The 18,199-nt window shown below is 49.0% G+C and overlaps 7 protein-coding genes across 7 annotated transcripts; 2 read left to right on the top strand and 5 right to left on the bottom strand.

Moving 5' to 3' along the window:
• Positions 1-392: 392 nt before the first annotated feature.
• On the bottom strand, positions 393-1,979 carry FIBRA_00311 (uncharacterized protein; the record flags this gene model as incomplete). The annotated part of the gene is made up of 2 exons (XM_012322210.1): positions 393-791; positions 843-1,979. 2 exons carry the CDS (start codon positions 1,977-1,979, stop codon positions 393-395), a joined length of 1,536 nt encoding a protein of 511 aa, XP_012177600.1.
• A 653-nt stretch (positions 1,980-2,632) lies between these two features.
• On the bottom strand, positions 2,633-4,590 carry FIBRA_00312 (uncharacterized protein; the record flags this gene model as incomplete). Its single annotated transcript, XM_012322211.1, has 9 exons — positions 2,633-2,689; positions 2,746-2,817; positions 2,878-3,035; positions 3,096-3,138; positions 3,188-3,614; positions 3,669-3,878; positions 3,935-4,346; positions 4,404-4,489; positions 4,544-4,590. 9 exons carry the CDS (start codon positions 4,588-4,590, stop codon positions 2,633-2,635), a joined length of 1,512 nt encoding a protein of 503 aa, XP_012177601.1.
• Positions 4,591-5,935: 1,345 nt separating this feature from the next.
• FIBRA_00313 (uncharacterized protein) lies at positions 5,936-6,235 on the top strand (the record flags this gene model as incomplete). Its single annotated transcript, XM_012322212.1, has 1 exon — positions 5,936-6,235. The coding sequence occupies one exon, from the start codon at positions 5,936-5,938 to the stop codon at positions 6,233-6,235; it is 300 nt and encodes a 99-aa protein (XP_012177602.1).
• A 273-nt stretch (positions 6,236-6,508) lies between these two features.
• Positions 6,509-9,129, top strand: FIBRA_00314 (uncharacterized protein; the record flags this gene model as incomplete). Its single annotated transcript, XM_012322213.1, has 6 exons — positions 6,509-6,742; positions 6,806-7,003; positions 7,045-7,074; positions 8,580-8,711; positions 8,779-9,024; positions 9,076-9,129. 6 exons carry the CDS (start codon positions 6,509-6,511, stop codon positions 9,127-9,129), a joined length of 894 nt encoding a protein of 297 aa, XP_012177603.1.
• A 508-nt stretch (positions 9,130-9,637) lies between these two features.
• Positions 9,638-12,240, bottom strand: FIBRA_00315 (uncharacterized protein; the record flags this gene model as incomplete). The annotated part of the gene is made up of 12 exons (XM_012322214.1): positions 9,638-9,694; positions 9,758-9,829; positions 9,894-10,051; positions 10,106-10,148; positions 10,196-10,622; positions 10,675-10,884; positions 10,938-11,346; positions 11,398-11,483; positions 11,541-11,663; positions 11,737-11,773; positions 11,827-11,887; positions 11,941-12,240. The coding sequence occupies 12 exons, from the start codon at positions 12,238-12,240 to the stop codon at positions 9,638-9,640; spliced, it is 1,983 nt and encodes a 660-aa protein (XP_012177604.1).
• A 476-nt stretch (positions 12,241-12,716) lies between these two features.
• On the bottom strand, positions 12,717-15,038 carry FIBRA_00316 (uncharacterized protein; the record flags this gene model as incomplete). Its single annotated transcript, XM_012322215.1, has 13 exons — positions 12,717-12,810; positions 12,863-13,001; positions 13,061-13,151; positions 13,203-13,297; positions 13,349-13,450; positions 13,508-13,597; positions 13,654-13,766; positions 13,821-13,932; positions 13,991-14,201; positions 14,257-14,348; positions 14,400-14,483; positions 14,545-14,717; positions 14,773-15,038. 13 exons carry the CDS (start codon positions 15,036-15,038, stop codon positions 12,717-12,719), a joined length of 1,662 nt encoding a protein of 553 aa, XP_012177605.1.
• Positions 15,039-15,477: 439 nt separating this feature from the next.
• Positions 15,478-18,038, bottom strand: FIBRA_00317 (uncharacterized protein; the record flags this gene model as incomplete). The annotated part of the gene is made up of 6 exons (XM_012322216.1): positions 15,478-15,682; positions 15,749-16,114; positions 16,180-16,414; positions 16,468-16,561; positions 16,611-17,254; positions 17,963-18,038. 6 exons carry the CDS (start codon positions 18,036-18,038, stop codon positions 15,478-15,480), a joined length of 1,620 nt encoding a protein of 539 aa, XP_012177606.1.
• Between the last annotated feature and the right edge of the window lie 161 nt (positions 18,039-18,199).

Raw genomic sequence — 18,199 nt, forward strand, 5'->3', positions numbered from 1 at the left:
ACAGCTTGATCATGAAATCGACGGACAGCAACACGCAATAAGCCCATTGAAGGAGTCACTGGAATTGTGAAACGAGCAAACCAAAGTTCAAGATGGATATCGACAGCGAAATGATGGATATAATGGAATATTCTACTTCGGGGGCGGCGAAAGCGGTTGATATTTGATGGACGAGAACTGGTGGAACTGGACAATGAAAACGATAGGATCGACCTGAGCACATTCAGTGTAATGAAACATCGATGTTGCAATGCGCGAAGTGACCCTACCATAGATCAGCATTGTTCAAAGCAGAAGACAAGAAGAGGACATACAATCAGGGTACCTATGTGATGAGCACACATGCACTCACGAATTGCACTGCGTTGAATGTTAGATAAAGTCTGAATCTATCAAACACCTGAGGTTATTAGAATCCCTGCATTGATTGACATGAAAAATATACCATTGAATGGGGCTGATGGATCAAAGGCCGGAGACATCACGTATGCATGTAAACGCTCTCCGATCTCGCTTGAGATTTTTCTCACAACTCGATCCTCTCCAGATCCTGATATGCGCCACCATATCTGAGCAGGTGCGACAAGTGTAGTTCCAGAATCGTTTTCGTCTTTCATCGGGTGGGTGCTGACGATCGAAATGTATTGGGTCTTCAATCTGTGCGAGGCGTAAGAGGGCGTCCATTGTTCGACGGTCTGATTAATGGTATAAGAAGTTTCCGAGCCACAGATTGCGACTCGAAGTTGTACAGAGATTATATCCGAATGCGAAATTGCCTCAACAAAGGTACCCTAGGATACGTCAGACAGCTTATATCGAGAAAACTGGCTGAATGTGCTCACGATCCATGTCAACGAAGACGAACAATCCTTTATATCCATCTCTAGGATCAGACATCTCAAACTCGGTGCTGCGTATATTACATCCGCCCACTTGATCCAATGATGATACTTAATTCCGTGCACAGTGATATCGAGAATGACGGGACAGGTATTATGTACGACGCCAACTATCCTGGCTATTGTTTCTGTGTATATCTCTCCGTTCGAATTTTCCTCGATGGGGTCGTCGATACTCAAAAGAGATAATCGGAGAAATCGGACTCGACTAGTCACATTCCATATGGAGAAGTCCAATAATCGACCATCTGCGCGATCCAGCTTGGGCCAGCATACCTCTGACCCGTCTTCCGAAGTTACAACCACGTTGCACAGAGATAGTTCGCGGACATTAGGGAACATACGAACAATCGCCGAAGAAGGCACGTGGCAGTCTGTGAGTTTCAAGCGATATACAATGGGGAGCTGGAAGCCATGATTGGGGATCGCAGTACTGCCATGTTTGAAGGACGCGAGTTCGATCTCTTGTAGCCTGCGCAAGGAGTGGCTGTGAGCGAATGGAAATAGATCCTTCCTTTTAAATGACCATTCGAATCGGTGCTGCAAAACCAAAATACAAGGAGTACTGTTCATTTGAGCCAAGAAGCGGAGAGAGGTGCTCCCAACGCCATAGAGATAGACATGCGAAAGAGCGGGAAGAGCGGCGAGTGCTCTTCCCAAGCGAGGTTCTGTCTTGATCATCCACTCGACATCCTCCAGGTGAATGTATCGTATATTTGGCGCACTCTCAAGTAGATCCGCAATAGCGTGAGCGCCTGAGTGATCTCTTTGATATCCATGCGTCCAAAAGTATGAGTCGAAGCCGTCTTCTGGCTTGATCGATTCAATGGGGAATGCATTCTCAGTTGCTCGAAACTCGCGCACAAAACAAAGTCGATTTGAGGCATCCTCCAGCATATAAGCTGCAACCCTAGAGAGTGCTACGGGATTGTGGATGGATATAGTCGACAGAGAGTGTCTTCTCGCAGTAGGATATATGCGCCTCGATGATAACGATAGCCGGACAGCATCCTGCGTGGCAAGGAACGAGACGATGTAGGCCAGTACATCGTCGTTGAGAGAGCAAAGGTTAATAGACATCTAGGCTATAGTCGTTGATGGTGAGGAGAGTGCAGATAGTAGCAAGCAGCGTCTTTGACTCGGTACAAAGCAACGCGGCAGGAATCTGACGACACTGCGGCAAGTGTCCACCACCACCAAGTGAATGCCTGCCATAGATCACGAGGTTCCATCACAACGCATCCGTGAAAGGCATTCAAAAGCGCATTTATTAGAAATGATTATTGTGCAGCAGAAGACGGGATTAAGCTCACAATTGTCCAATGCCTCCATCTCGATCTTAATAGTTTACCCCACGAACTACGTACACGCTGTATCTACTGTCTACATAGGGCCCGGCCCTCGCGGACAATAAAAGGATCCAAAAAAGCTCACAATCTACTATGTATACATTGCGCACACATGAGGGCTACAGCGAAAACCATGGACAAGTGCAGTACAAGATAAATATTGGCCGCTCTTGGAGAGATACACGGAAAGGAAGGCATAATATGTAGGAGATTGAGTAAGTATTGGGGAATATTGCAGGACCTATGTCCCGCGTAGAGATGGTAATGTCGTGGAAACCATCGGGATACCTTGATATCTGTAACGAGAAGATAGTGAGAATAAGCTTTGGTAGGCAGACGAAGACCAATATTAGCAGTTCGATCGCGGTACCTGCCTTGTGCAAGTTATGCCCATGTGAGCTCTATGTAGCGTTCAGACCATGTATGATCACTGGTCGTGACCTACATAAGAGATAAATTCAAGCACTGAATGGAACATTTGTTCTAGAAAGACTTACATTCTGGTACCAGCTCCGAGCATCACGGAACGATGGAACGGCACTGGGCACTTTGAACGATCCCTCTAGTCTCTGCATATTGGGGTTCATTTCATCGAAATGAGGCATATATGCAAGCAATTATCAGCTTACATGTGGAACGAGGTCGTGGTGACGCTTTAATTTGAGGCCAGTCTTGCGAAGCGCCGTATGGATGTTATGATTCGATAAATACTCTTGGAAAGGCCCGGAACTATCGTACAACACATGGTATGCGGATGTAAAGAAGATGGCCGACCGCTCAAGGTGTGCTGAGCAAACAAAGTACCGATTAACAGCCAGATGTGGCAACGGAAATATAGATGACATACCGTCGTGAACATTGCGCGAGCTCTCCGGTGGAACTGCTGGACCCTAGTACGATATGAGCAGGAGAATCGCGATGGTACACACTTATACATACCAAATTCTCCTCTTCGCATTTTTTCTTGATACGTGCTATATCGTGGTGTCCAGGCACCGCCTTGGGATGTCCTAAAACCCAGTTTATGAAATGACCGACAAGCGTCGCATGCTCGGTTTTCTTCAGTAGGGGACCCCACGATTGGATAACAGGCCGAACACCGAGGTAGTGGGTGTCCATCAGATTCGACACGTCGATACGGTCAAAGCGGAAATTGGCTGGAATTCCATGAGTTTCTAGTCTACCAGACTTCAGCTCTAAAGCAAGTTTGCTTGCATCCATGCCAAACATCTTGAATGTGATACGGAGTTTGGTGAGGCGTTCTGCGAATTCGCGCAGCTGGTCTGTGACGTAGAAATACAGGCACCCGTAGATGTCCATTGGCAGAGCACCGTGCTTTTTCCCCGTCTTGATCACAGACGGAATGCTATCGAAGGGGTGGATGAGGAGGAGGTAGACAATCGGCACAATGATCGCTTACTGCCAGCCGTTAAGTGGGTTGACTCTATCAGGTTGCATCCACTTGCCATCGAGTGAAAAGAGCAGTCGATTGGGATGGTCGAAGTGTGCGTTCGCTGCGCCGAAGGGAAGGAGAAGACCATACTTTCGAAACTCGTGATATGCGAGTCGATGAGATGATTCAAGTGGCCAATATTGACGGTGGAGGCCATCTTCACTGGTTTCGACAAGCCTACAGGATATCATTGAATGATCGATCCCCCTCGAGTTTGAGGAGAAACAACATACCGTGCACGCGAAAGTTCGTTGAGTGCGTCATTGGCATCGTATGCGGTGCTTATGATTGAGCATAGCCCCAGATAACTGGCGGCTACCTGGCCAATGCAGCCCTCAACACGAGACGTAGGTGTCAGCGTACATGTAACGTCGCCAGTGTGATGGGGTATGAATTCCAATGCTTTGCGCATGACAAGTTGCAACTGCGTGTGGTACAGTTCTGGAACAAAGGCGGAGTACCAGAAATGGGCCGCGATATCCGCCGCTCGACGTTTATCCTCGAGGGTGCCCAGCAGCAGCAGTAGTGCAAGGTTTCGTGAGAGAACTATGTGATTGCGGTCATTGATCAAGATAGTGAGCTCGCCTGTATACTCGAGCGGCAACTCATTCACGGTGCGGACTACGTCGCGCATATCGCCCGATGCTAGGGTCATACTGTTCAGTGCTAGTCAGGCAATAAGCTCAGGAGTAAAAGAGCTACCTATGAAAGCAATCGCCATATCGTCGTCAAGCGTCCCTTCTTTCTGGAGAAGGTTGAGAAGGTCTATTGCAGGCATGTTTCCCCACCTGTTCGCGGAATTATATATAGTACTTAAAGCGCTGAGCTGTCGTGGAACTCACATATTGACGCTTTCCACTGCTGGACCGACATTGGACGAGAAAGCCATGGGCCTCCCATTTCTGGCGCTTGGTTCAGATACCACAAAGTCCGGCAGACGTTTGTCCCGAATCCAGCTGGGCTTCCAATCCGGGTCACGAATTGGATTCTTGCAAGCTGAAGTAGAGGATGTAAGGCGTGGACGCAATTAGAAATCGCTGATGCATGCCTGCTTTGTGCGAGGACCAGTGCTTTTTCTGGCATGTCTGAGGGACAGTTCGATCGTATGAATCGGAGCAGCAAGGATGAACTACGTACTTTGGAGCAATAAGGAGCAAGTTTGCAGCCTCCACATCTCAGGACACCTTCGTTGGGACAACTGATTCTTGTGCTTGGATCAACATATGCGCAAGGTGATCTATCGAGGGAGGCGTCATAAACCATCGCCTCGAATCCGTTTTCCGCTAGGTTGAGGCTGGTGAGAAGGAACTCATCCTCAACATATTCATAGTCTAGAATTCTACGAAGATCCATCTTGAGGAGCAGAGCCTGTAGAAATGAATCAAACAGAAAGGCTGGGGACGAAGGGAGTGTGCTGAAAGTGCGGAGATACGGGACGCGTTTTCGATGCTGGTTCACGTGATTGGGCGCTCGTATGAGGCTCTAATAGGCAGTGAACACTGTACATGTACGGTGCGGTTGTGCCTAGAGAATAGATGAGGGAATAGATAACCACTCAGCGGAACGACTAGCAGGATATTCCGATTTCGGAAAAATGGTGAAATAGGAATCTCCGATGGATGTGTCCCCACTCCCAAGGAACGGGAGTGTCTTGAACTTGCCATGTACTAGGCAGTGACTGATGATGATCAACGGAGCTGGGGCGACGCGCCGACGATAATCGGATGCCTCATCGTGAGTCAAAGTGATATATACCCAACGGTTTCATAGCCAGTACATACCAGTGTCTAGGATACGTTGCACACCATTGGTACTCTAAAATCAGGAGAAAGTGCAAGCCCTCGGGCTTAAGTAGTGCATGGCAGCCGCGTTCCGGAGCACTCGAGTATTTGTAATCTCTCTCCTGTACCGGGGGGTCCATGTCGTAGAAATCGAATGCGAAAGAGGCAGCGGATCGTAGTGACAACGTCATACGATTTTAATAACGTTTGTATCGCTAAAAATTGGACAAGCCGATCGAATTTCGCGGCGTGTGCTGGCATGTCGGTCACGGGTCACGGGATTTGTCACGACGCGTCCCGTTGAACTCAGCTCCGATCAGCTCCGACTGTAACTTCGTCCGGACGCCATTAGAAGGACCTTATGTTCCTACTCTCACCTTCGTGTACATTTCTGCAACGCGTTTATCCTGTCATTCTTGCGTGCTCGTCTACTTCCTGTAAATCCTAGATGCCATGTCTTTGGAGCTCCTCTCGCTGGATGATGATGTCCTCGATCACGTCGCGTCGTTTCTTCATCCTCTAAATGCTCTCGCCCTGTACCGTTCTAAGCGGATCCATATCATCGCCCTCCGACAGGCCCTCGCTACACTCTTCATCAACAACCATTCGTTGTTCTTCAGAATGGTAGACTACATGCTCGCAGACATCCCAAACCGGTTGCATCACTTGCGCGACCTGTATCTTTTTATAGGGCCAATCGTCGATGAATTCAATCATGTAGACGAAGACGAGGGCGAGTTAAATCTGATTTAGGACTTGCCTGGTCCCCGTCTGGTGGACCTCCTTGGTCAGGCTTCCAATCTCCGACGGATTCTGCTCATGGATGTTCAAATTCTGCTCGAAGTTGAGCCACGACTCATTGACCCATTTGCGGCATTAACGTCACTAACTCATATTATCCTCTCTCATATATGCCATCACACGTTGAGAATGTTAACTCGATCACAAAGCAGGCCCCGAATGACGTATCTCGATCACTGCACCAGTAGTCTTACAGCGAGTGCATGGGCGCCGTTGTGGAGCCATATGGCAGCAATCGGTTTCTTCGAGGATCTCCAGCTCAAATTCTTCTCATCCAGCAATAGTACCTTCATTGATGATTCCAACATTATTCTGCCTAGTGTCCCCCGTCTCGGACTCGCTAGCTGTGCAGAGCCCCGGTCCTCCGTCGTACGTATGTTCCCGAACATTGAGGAGCTCTACCTGCAGGAAATACAGACTATCTCCGCGCAGTCTACATGCTGGCCGAAGCTGGACTTCGTATTTAGTACTTCACAAGACATTCTAGTGTGGGGTCTGACGTGTTCCGTCCGTGTCTTTCAGACGTATTACTCTGATCGTCCTAGGGGTACCATAGAGATGGCATTTGGACCGAATGGCACCATTGACCTAAACCCAACGCCACCCCTGATCTCGCATAGCCTAGCAACGCTTGTGGAAGCAGTGGAAGCAGTTTCTCCTGTTGTACTCGCACTTACCATAGACATGCAAAGCGTCGACATAAACTTCTGGAAAGATCTTGTTCGTGTCGCGCCGCGATTGAGATGCTTAGAGCTTTGCAGGCTGTGCTGGATCCATACGACCCTCGTCTGGTGAGTAAGACTAGTGAAGATATTCATAAGGAGGAGATGTATTGAACTCAGTCTGGTGCCAGGACGTATTACGGGTAGTCCTCGGAAGTTCAAGTATCATCAGCCTGTGGGTCCAGCTAGTCAATCATGTCTATCAGACTACCGATTTATGCAGCCGCCTGGCTGAGATCTGGATTCCTCTGCTCAAAAGCCATGGCTCCAAAACACAGTATGTATCGCTATCTGACGGACTAGCCAGAGAACCTATGAGTGTCTCTATCCGCACTCTCGAGCCGATAAGCATAACCGCCACTGGGAGATGGTGGCGACTTGCTGTTTCAGGAGAGAACAGGACCATTACAGAAATCTCAAGTGACATTGGCGAACGCGTTCACGCGTTTGTGAAGTCCCGATCTTTTGATCGGAACGAACCTTTCAATGGTCAGTCGAGTCCGGGATGCTATGCTTAGTTCGGACGGATATTCTGACATATTGCTGTGATTGCCCAGACGAAATGTTCCGACAGGAAAGCAGCTGAAGTTTGCATGATCTATTCCGATGTCAAACGCAATGCTCGCTCCTGTTCCGCTGTTGATCGCTCTCGATTTTTTGGAAAGCTGAAGACTCTGAAAACGCTGCTCTAGATGTTGTAGAAGCTGATTATATCGCGCTTGCGATTGGAATTGTATGTATATGTACTCATGTTGTACTTGTGAACCTGATTGATCTGCATTGTACACATAAGTTCCGAGCTATTATGCATAGCAAGGTGTATCAAAGTTTGACATAATGATCCCTGCCTCAACGAGCGCTATGATGTTGAGCGACTATTCCACTTAAACCTAAAACTTTAAGTCCTAAAGATGTTATACAGCCAGGTTTTGGTGTCATCCCGATCCGTCGAGTCTCATAAGGTTCCGATTCGGGCTCCACGTTGGTTGCAATGCCGCGGCCTACCGACGAGGTCTTCCGCGTCGACGTCTCCGCGATAATTCCCCAATCAGTGTGCTCACATACCGAAAGCGAGGCTAGCCTTCCTTCAACGTGGAGAGAGCTGACGCCTCCACTCACTCGCACACGCATCGCTATTCGCGACATCCCCGGTGACCCGACCAAGGCGCACTGTGTCAGCACCGGTGTGCGTCGCTCTCCACTGTCCCTCCATCACACGACAGTCGGTAGCCTACACCACAAGAATGATGCCAGCGCGCAAATGATCCTTTCAGTCCTCGCCGGCATGTTCGCAGCATAGATCCCCTCTAATTTCGCTCAATTTGGGAAGCACACTGGCTTTAAAAATGATGAGCACCGCCATTAACAAGGTGCTCGCGCTCATAATCGCCCAGGCGGCTGTGCGCAGCAGTGCCGTCATCCAGTACCGAGAACGTCATCTAGCCGGTATCGCGAGCGTACGACAGGGTATATAATGCAGCGAATGTCAGCATAGACCCGCCCAACGTCCTGCATACCAGCTACCCACCTCCGACACTTTTCATCCAACCCACCAAACTCACTATACAATGAAGGTCTTTGCGTTCTTCGCCGGCATCGCCTCCCTTGCTGCCGTGGCGACAGCCCAGAGTGCCTTGATCTCATCCCCAACGAACGGCGCCGTCATCGCGTCTGGTGCCAACTTCACTGTTCAGGTAGAGGAAGGGGTGCGCGATTTCTCAGGTCGAGTGTTATATGCGAATGCGCGCTGACGAGTCGGGCAACGCGACGCAGGACTACCCCGAAAACTTGAATCAAGTTGGAATCGTCCTCGGGCTCGCCTCATGCCAGCAGGTAGACTGCAACGCATACAATGCGTCGCAGGAAGTTGGCGATCTCCTGTACCTCGGACCCTTCAACCCACAGTTCGGGTCTGGGGGACCGCCGTCCGGTGCGCCCTTTGAGAACTTCAGTGTGCAAGTGCCAGCTGGAACGTCGGGAGCATATGCGCTCAGTCTAACGCAATTGGAGCTCGTCGGAGTGCGTGTGCCTTTGAATTTGTGGTTGCACCTATTTACATCTGACAAACAGGCATCGCACATGCGAGTGTACGAAGTCAGTAACATCGTTGTCGAGATCCAGTGAGCGAGGAGTGAAGGACTCGAAGAGACACGATTTGTCGCGGCGCATTGATTATTCCGATTTAATCGTACCTTAATTTAGTTAGGTCTAGTCACCAAAAATGTAATCTAGACGGTTTGAAGTTTTGTCGAGGGTTGACGAAGTGCAAACCGCAGTGGTCTAGAACAGACCTCTATTTATATTGGAAATGGCTAACATAGCGGAAATGTCGGCGGGATTAGCATCACCAGAGGTGGTTCCTCAATATTGTGCATCTGTTCGTAATCGTATGGATGGTCATCCAGAGCATAAACAAGCTTATCTAGAAAATCATAGTGCAGGACCCAGTGGTTGGTTGTTCTGCACTGAGCTTCAGTAGGATTTGATTTAAGTTCTCGCACATACACGTGATACAGATTTTGTGACCGATAAATCTTTCTCCAAATGCCAAAATCCAAAGGGGATAATGAGCCTGGTATGCAATCAGACTGAGAGATAGACCTATTCGGCATGGACATATACATGAAGGAGTTCACACCCTGCCCAGTTCCATATAACGCTCCGCCCACGTATTATCACTGACGGCAATCTATGAGAGAGTAAGTTCGCGCGAGTTCTGCAAACGATAGAGCGTGTGACATTTGCGACTCACGTGTAGGTATATACTCTGGGCATCGGGAAATGAAGGGAGCGCGCTCGGTGACTTTAATGATCCCTCAAGACGCTACATACGCATGAGAAATTCATGTTAGTGTTGTAGGCAAACGAATCAATAGAACTGCGCGTACATGCGGCACAATGGTGTGCTTCCGTTTTACTCGAAGACCTGAGGTGCGTAGCACTGATGGAAGATTCTGGCTATCTAAGTACTCCTTAAAAGCTTTGGAGTTTTCGTAACGGGCATTAAAAGCCTGTGTATAGCAAATAGAAGCCATCATGGTATATTCTGAAGTTGCAGGAATTGGTAAGAAATGTTTCGAAGAAATGAACAATCGCGTACCATCTAGGACCTCCCGTGTACACCTAGGTGGGGGTTCTGGAATCTACCGACAGATGAGAGTGAATCTGCGGATAGTGCAAGTAAGCATACCAGTTTATCTGCACGACATTCCATGATGATGCGTGGAATGTCTAGCATCCCAGGTACTCCTTTCGGCTGAGCGGATACCCAGTTGATGAAATGTGCGAGAAGAGTTGCATGCGAATTCTGCTTCAAGAGTGAACCCCACGAATTCAGGACAGGCGCAACTCCCAGGTAATGAGGATCCATCAAGTTAGACGCGTCGATCCGGTCAAAGCGCGTGTCAGCAGATAGCCCATAGCGCGACAATGCCCCAGAACTGAGTTCAGTAGCGAGCTCGCACGCATCCATATTGAAGAGTTGGAACTTGATGCGGAGGCTGGAAATGCGACTCGCGAACTCGCGCAATTGATCCGAAACATAGAAATACATGCAGCCGTATATGTCCAGCGGTAAAGCTCCATGCTTTTTGCCCACTTTGATTACGGATGGCAAACTGTATTGCGTAGTCAACCCGAACGTTCAGGAGATAGTCTGAAATTACCCACTGCCAGCCACTGAGGGGGTTTACTTTGTCGGCCTGCAACCATCGTCCAGAGGGTGAGAATAGCAGGCGATTTGGGGTGTTGAGATGCGCATTCGCCGCCCCAAAAGGAAGTAACAAGCCGTAGACGCGAAATTCATGAAATGCCAGGCGATGTGAAGGGTCAAGTGGCCAGTATTCGCGGTGAAGTCGATCCCCTCGCGCGTGTAAAAGCCTGTAGCATGCGATCAGAATAGATGCGCAAAGGAATTGATACATTAGGCGTACCGTGCGCGAGCAAGTTCGTTTTGAGCGTCACCTACTTGATACAATGGCTGAGAAAGTAAGCATGAGATGAGGACTCCCACAGTACCACGTCCTGGACGGCCTTCTATTCGCGACTTGGGAGAAAGGTCACATTTCAGGGATCCATCAGCATCTACTGATTCCAAGATATCTCTGATTATGAGTTGGAGCTGAAGCTGGTACATATGTGGCAGGAATGCAGAGTACCACAGATGGACGGCGATGTCCGCTGCTTGACGTTTGTTCTCAGCCATGCCTAATACTAGCAACAGTGCGAGATTTCGCGCCACCACCATTGGATTGACGTCGTTGAGCACAACCGTAAGTTCCCCAGGGTAATCGTGCGGCATTTCATTGATGGTGCGTACGACATCGCGGAGATCGCCAGATGCTAAAAACACCCATTATGTGAAAGTACGGAAGACTAAATTCATGATCATACCAATGAAGGCGATCGCCATGTCTTCAGAGACCTTCTGTTCATTATGGCGTATGTTCAGGACATCGATAGCAGGCATGTTCCCCCACCTAATGGCGCTTATCATCAATCGGAGGTAATATGAATATAAGTCAAACAACACAAACAGGTTCATACTCTCAAGCGGATTGGCATTCGTCTCGTAATGCACCGAACGATTATTGCTACTACTTGAAGATATAAACTCCGGTTGGCGCCCTTCGACGATCCAAGCGGGTTTCCAATCGGATCTACGAATGGGATCTTTACAGTCTGTGAAAATAAGACTGCAATGTCGATATAATGCATGCAACACGTACTCACCTTTCCGATGCATCGGCCAGTGCTTCTTTTGGCATTCCTACCGAGAAAGATATTGACATAGAGTAAGCACGCATTGTCTGCAGGACACACCTTCGAGCAGTAGGGGGCAAGCTTGCAGCCCCCACATCGCATGATCCCTTCGTTTGGACAGCTAAACGATTCATGTGGATCGACATGCGCACAGGGAGATCTATCCAGAGATACGTCATAGGCCGACGCTGTCCTTCGGGATTGATCAAGCATTATCTTGGCGAACTCGTCTCGGATGTTGTGAATATGAGCCAACTTATCAATGCCTTGGAAAAGTGCTTCATTTGATGCTTCATTTCCCGCAAAATTATCCCTAGAGGCCGACAACTCAGCAGTGCCAGCTGATTCTGGTGTGAAACGATGAAGGAGGGAGACGATTGCAAGAACTTTTTCTTGCGACGTTCGTAACCGTGAGAGCTCATCTTCTAAACCTTTCAAGACTTCAGGTATTAAAACTTCAGGAATGGTGTCCATGGTGAGAGTCGGAGACAAGAAGGCGAGCACTAGCAGAAGGTTGTGCAGCCGACAGGCCAATTGCACGTGTTACAGGCGCTCTAGACGGCAGCTCAAATTCAAACCTTACTTGCAAGTAACCTTCTAGAGAGCAGAACGCCAACCCAGGCACAATTTAAATCATATTGATATGCTTAAATGGCTCCTCAAGGCGATAAAATATCGCCGTTTATTGAGACACTCAGTCAATTGAACACAGTCAGAAGGATAACTCACCGTATAACTCTAGTACAAGCCATTCACAGGGAGCACCAGGAATATGCTTTATTAGAGATACGCAGATCAAGTCACTGGAGACGATCAGTTAAATTATGCCAATTATATGGATAATGCGCAGGTCGTGATGCGTTGGGCCATTCTGGTATAATTATCAGATATGTATGTTATCTAGATGCTGAATGAGCCCGAGAACTGCTTGCGTTGCACAACGCAAGCACTTACTGTTTCTCCTTCTTAGCAGAAAGTGCTGATTTCCCTGCGTATCTGCTCATCCCTCTGATTCTGTCACCATATTTCCAGAACATGAAAACTCTAAAAGAACTTGAATATTTAATGAAGGTTGGAACATAAGAAATACACGTACGATGGCGGCCCGATAGCAAGAGCAACTGCTGCCAGGATAGTGTTCCCTTTTCCATATCCCAACGCGTTGTACATGGGTGGTGCGAACAGAGGAAAGCCGAAGCCAGCTAACGAGCGGAAGCAGGAAACCGCTGCCAAAGCTGACAAAGGACTTATTATATACTCTGGTATTTTAACTGCATCGCTGATAAACACGCACCAGACGCCGCGTATGTCGTGAAAGCGTCAATAACATATGTTTGCATCCCTTGAAATGTTAAGATCATTCCAGATCCAATGAACGCAAGGCCCTGTAATACATTGGTGAGCAGTGCCTAGAGGCTGGTCATCATCTAACCCACGATGTCGGTGACAATCCATGGAGCATGCTTCTCCGCCGCCCACCCGGACATAAACAGCCCGATCGGCAGGAAAAAGGCGCCAGGAAGGACAGTAGCTATACGTCTTGTCAACCTTCAAGGTCATAGTGCACATATCATTAACTCACGTAGTCGAAACTCAGGTCGTCCGACACCGCCATTACGCATCTTAAAGTAGATGTAGACACGATCGAGTAGCCGTGCGTTGGCTTGGGAAGTTAAAAACAATCCTATCACGCACAAGATAGGTCATTTCGAATATTTCGCGTTTTGATTTATGCGCGTACCAAGGCCAAGGGCAATATAATGCAGACCTCCAATACCAACATTCTCGTGATAAACATTCGAGAAGATGTCCGGAATAGTTGTTAAAACCACTGAAAAATATGAAAGTAAGTGTCGAGAAAGATGATATCGTGCATGATATACTCACAGTAAATGACGCCATATATGAATGCGAGGTAAAGGGCAACTAGCTGAATGATCGGCTCTTGAATCAAGAGGACGAACGGTCTGACCATTGCTTTTAGGATCAGTTGTTTCCACCTTCGAGAATGAGAGATCAGCTCCTTGCGACAATATCTCATTGGTAAGACTTACACCCTCTCTGGCGTTTGGAAAACCGTCCGAACCGCACGTTGATTACCCTTTTCGACGTCCATTTCCTTCCGTACGCGAGCTGCCTTTTTCTCCAGAAGCACTGGCGCAAACGCTTAAATACAGCGATCGTAAGCACCGCAATGTGAGAGGGTGAACAAGTGCTAACTCACTCTCTTTAAGGAAAGGTATACTGCAGACCTGGACAATCGCAGCAGCGATGGTTGTAGACCAAAATACCCACCGCCAAGTAGACCTTTCAGCGATCCATCCACCAGCAACCGGACCAATTACAGGCCCGAGTAGGGGTGCCAGAGAGTATATCGCGATTGCTTCCCCTCGCTGCTCAGGTAGCCACATGTCGCTAAGCACTGCACCACCAGTCTATATCAGAATGATCAGCACCAGTCTATGTAATTGATCCTCGTAAATGCCTCACAGCTAAAGGTGCACTACCTCCCAGTCCGGATAAAAATCGGAAGGCAATTAATTGGCCCTTGTTCTGAGCGAAGCCGCATCCGAGATTCCATGCTAGGGGAATTAAAATGAGATTGAAAATAGACTGGATGGGAAACAGTGTACCTAGGAACCACAAGTTTGCAGCTCGGAGAATGAGTGCACGTCCGTATATTTCACTGAGAGGCCCAAGAAACAGCGGCCCGACGGCTTGTGAAACCCGAGAACAACATTAGTCGTGAGCAACATTGGAAAATAAAATAATCCACACCATATGCGAGAACGAAGACGGATATAGTGAGGGCAATCTCTGTGCTGTTGGTGATGTTGAATTCTTGTGCCACTTGCTCAACTGCTGGTGCAAGCATGGAAGACGAAACTGGAGAAATAAACGTGAATGCCGACACTGTCGCGGCTGCCGCCCATTTTTTTCTTGTTGACCAACTGTGGTCGATATCTTAGAATAATACAGACACAGCTAGGATGACCGAGCACGAACTTTCTTGGGTTTAATGGATCATCAGGACCGTCCCAGTCGATGATGACAGTATCTGACTGCTGAAATTCAGACACGACGGTTTCATACTCGCTCTGAGAGGATATATGTACAGGTCCTTCTCGCTGTTTCTCAATATCGTAAGATCCAGGCGCGAGTGAAGGTACGTCTGACTCTGTGGGTAAAAGAGGGGGATGAGTGGGAGTTGCGGTCGCCATGATGTACGGGCCAGGTGATGAGACATACAACTGCTCAGATGTACCAGCCATTATATATGCCTTGGGCGCATGAGTCAAGTATGGACTGTAAGAAAGAGAATGGACTGGGAAAGCCAGAATGGCAGGACGAACGGATCCGGCGCCGCGCGTGGCATAATCAAGGATGAGTAACGTTGCCTGCCTAATTCGGTGCGATTCCGGATCAGCCGGCACGGTGCCGACCGTGCCGCCCGGGAGGCTGTGAATCTGACTGACCATCTTACGCTAACAACTTGCTACCAACTCTGATATCGAGCCAGCAACGCTTGTTCGACTCCAGCAAATACACAGCCCATACTGATCAACAGAGCTGTTCAACAAATTGAAAAACACTTGAGAGCAAAATCACATACATGCACAGAATATATCGATACAGACGAAAAACCAAACCATGAATACAAAATAGTCATCCATGCGCGAGCGCGATCCGCCAAGTCCTCATCTACTTATTCTATTCTCCGCTGGCGTCCACGAGGTCCCACTCGTCCTCATCTTCCTCAATGATTTGGGCGGCGCTCCACCGTTCCCGACCACCAGTCCCACGCACCCGAGGCCGAGCAGGATTCGTCGCGATCGCTTGGAGCAATTGAGTAAAATCGAGCGAGAAGCTCACCGGCGTTGGTGCAGGGAGCGGTGGGTGTGTCGCATGTGACTTTCTGCACATGGCAAAATAAAGAAATCAGCAACACCAGAGCGTCATTGTAGACATAGGAGCCACCCACCTCCCCAGGTCAGAGCTGCAGCACACCGCCCATAGGTTTCCAAGAACCTCTCCCGCCTGCGCGAGTGGAATCTCGACGGCTTGTGTGTGTGCCAGATAGCACACGTCATACAATAGCATCGCCAGAGCAGTGGTGAACGAGCTTCCGTTAGCTGTCGCACTACTAGGCAGTTCCTCGAAATGCGAGTCTGCCATAGATGCAGAGAGGGGAGCACGAGAAGAAGAGTCGATGGAGGGCGCAACCGGTGAGCTCACAGAACGTCCCTGGCCAGTCGGCCGTGATGGAGACGACGAAGGAGTAGCATTAGCAGACGATGTGGATGGTGTGGAAGCGGCGGACACGTGGAGCGGATGCTTCGTAGACCACCTGGCCATGCGTATATTAGCAACAACAACGTTATATGAAACTAAGTTAGCAAGGGCACTACACACCGCGACCACCCTCCGCTCTCGCCTCCCTTGATTGCCCCAATCCATGGAACACCGACACCAAGCAAACCGTTGCCTTTGATATTCGCGGATCCCGTCGATGATCCATAGATGGGTGGAGTGCTTGACCTACTCCACATGATCTCGAACGGTAGCTTGATTCCCAGGTAAAATGCAAGCAAAGTAAGAAAGTGCACGGTATGCGTCAGTACTGCGTTTATATGATCCGGGGGATATCCTATTAAAACTCAATTGACATATGAACAGAGTAGCTGCGTAAATCGAACTTACGTCTAATATCCCCTGGTACAGGAAGCACCAGTCCCCCAATCGTCCATTCGCCTTTCGTGCCCGCCTTGCCACCCAGCGGCGGACGGCCGCCAACCTACAAAGACCATGAAGGATCGGCAAGGAGATAAAAGCTTGATTTTCACCTCAACAACGCTGAACACTTCGACCAGCTCCTGAACCAGCCCGGACCGTGCCCGCGCAAGGGTATCAGACAATGCCGCCAAGTCATACTTAGCCTCATCAACTTGGCGTATCAGCGCATCAGTGCCTCCATCAAGCGACGGATGCACTACAGCGAGACCAGGACGATTTAAGGAGAGTGGAGGATGGGGAGATGAGTTGGGAGATGTAACAGACCCGCGACCTGTCTGTGGCGAGGTAGATACATATGAGAGCGGCGCACGGGGCACTTGCGAGGGAGAAACAGATGGCGACGGAGATGGATAGGTAGGCCGGGATGCCGATATACCCGGACGTGGGATAGCAGTGGAGGCAGAGGGTCCAGTAGGCGTTGAAGAGTGCGATGGTATTGAATGTGACGATGAACCTCGGCGGTGGGATAATGGGCGGATTGGTTGAGGCGAGGCGGACAGAGGAGACGATGCGATTGGGTATGAGCCAGGCGGCGTAGGCGAGTGTGGTGGTAGCGGCGGAGATGAGGAAGTAGCTGCAAGACCAAGGGTAGCATGGGGACTTGCGAGCTGGTAGTGAAAAGTTGACGTCGCAATGGCAAGGGTACGCCGGCGCGTTGTAAGCGCGTTGCGAAGTAAGCGCAGTTGTTCTCGAGCTGCAAGTACTTTAGATAAGTATACCACGCCAGGAGTTGGAGAGGTAAAAGGGTAACTATAAAAGTGAATAATGTTGCCATAGATAATCCTTATGCATTTATCAAAACTCGAGCAAACTCTCCAAAAGAAATTTAGCACTTGTTAAAGACCATCTAACTGACGTCCAGGGTAATGGCTGTCGCAGTGTCGTACTACACTGACTTTCTTCCATAGCACAGGAGATCCGCATGTCGTGCAACGAACGGAAACAGCGTACAATTGATGAAATGCAAGGACTCACTTTTCTCATTGGACTTCCTCACCACGTCAACTGCTTCCCAAAGCTCATTTATCCGTTCTTCCGTTCCTTTAAGATCGGCTCGTCTCAAGCGCGCAGGCTCGACTGCATCAGAAAGGGCACGTTGAGCAGATATAATATGCGCATCACGGTCAGCAGTGGCATGTTTTGTTTGCAACCGCAAAGTAAGCAAGCTGCATTGCATCAGAAGAGGTAGACAGATAAACGGTGGGTGAGGCGCACTGCTGCTTCAGACAGTTCTCGCAGTAGAATTGCCGCTGTTTGAGTTCGCAATTTTGACATTCCATTCGTTATATACCAGAGCTCAAATTTCGCAGGTAGGCAGGGTTTTTGGTATTGAAGAATTGAGGCGTGAGCGCACTAAGTAGGATGTGGAGAGCAAAGGGCACAACGGCCGCCCACTACAAACCCGAAATGACGAGCTCATTTGCCGCGGCGAACGCGGTCACGCAAAAGTCACGAGCCAGCGCAGACTCGTCGGTCATCAGCTGATGGTTAACCCGAACTAAACACCTACAATTCTACCAAAGAACCATCGGAATTAAGAAAGTACATACTTTACTATTACATATATGCAATAGGCCCAGGCCGACTTATATTATATGTATGTTCTAGCTGTGTAGAGTGAGAAATCGCGCAACCAAGC

The sequence above is a fragment of the Fibroporia radiculosa genome, assembly GCF_000313525.1.
Source record: "Fibroporia radiculosa TFFH 294 genomic supercontigs, scaffold115, whole genome shotgun sequence".
Classification (NCBI taxonomy): Eukaryota; Fungi; Basidiomycota; class Agaricomycetes; order Polyporales; family Fibroporiaceae; genus Fibroporia; species Fibroporia radiculosa.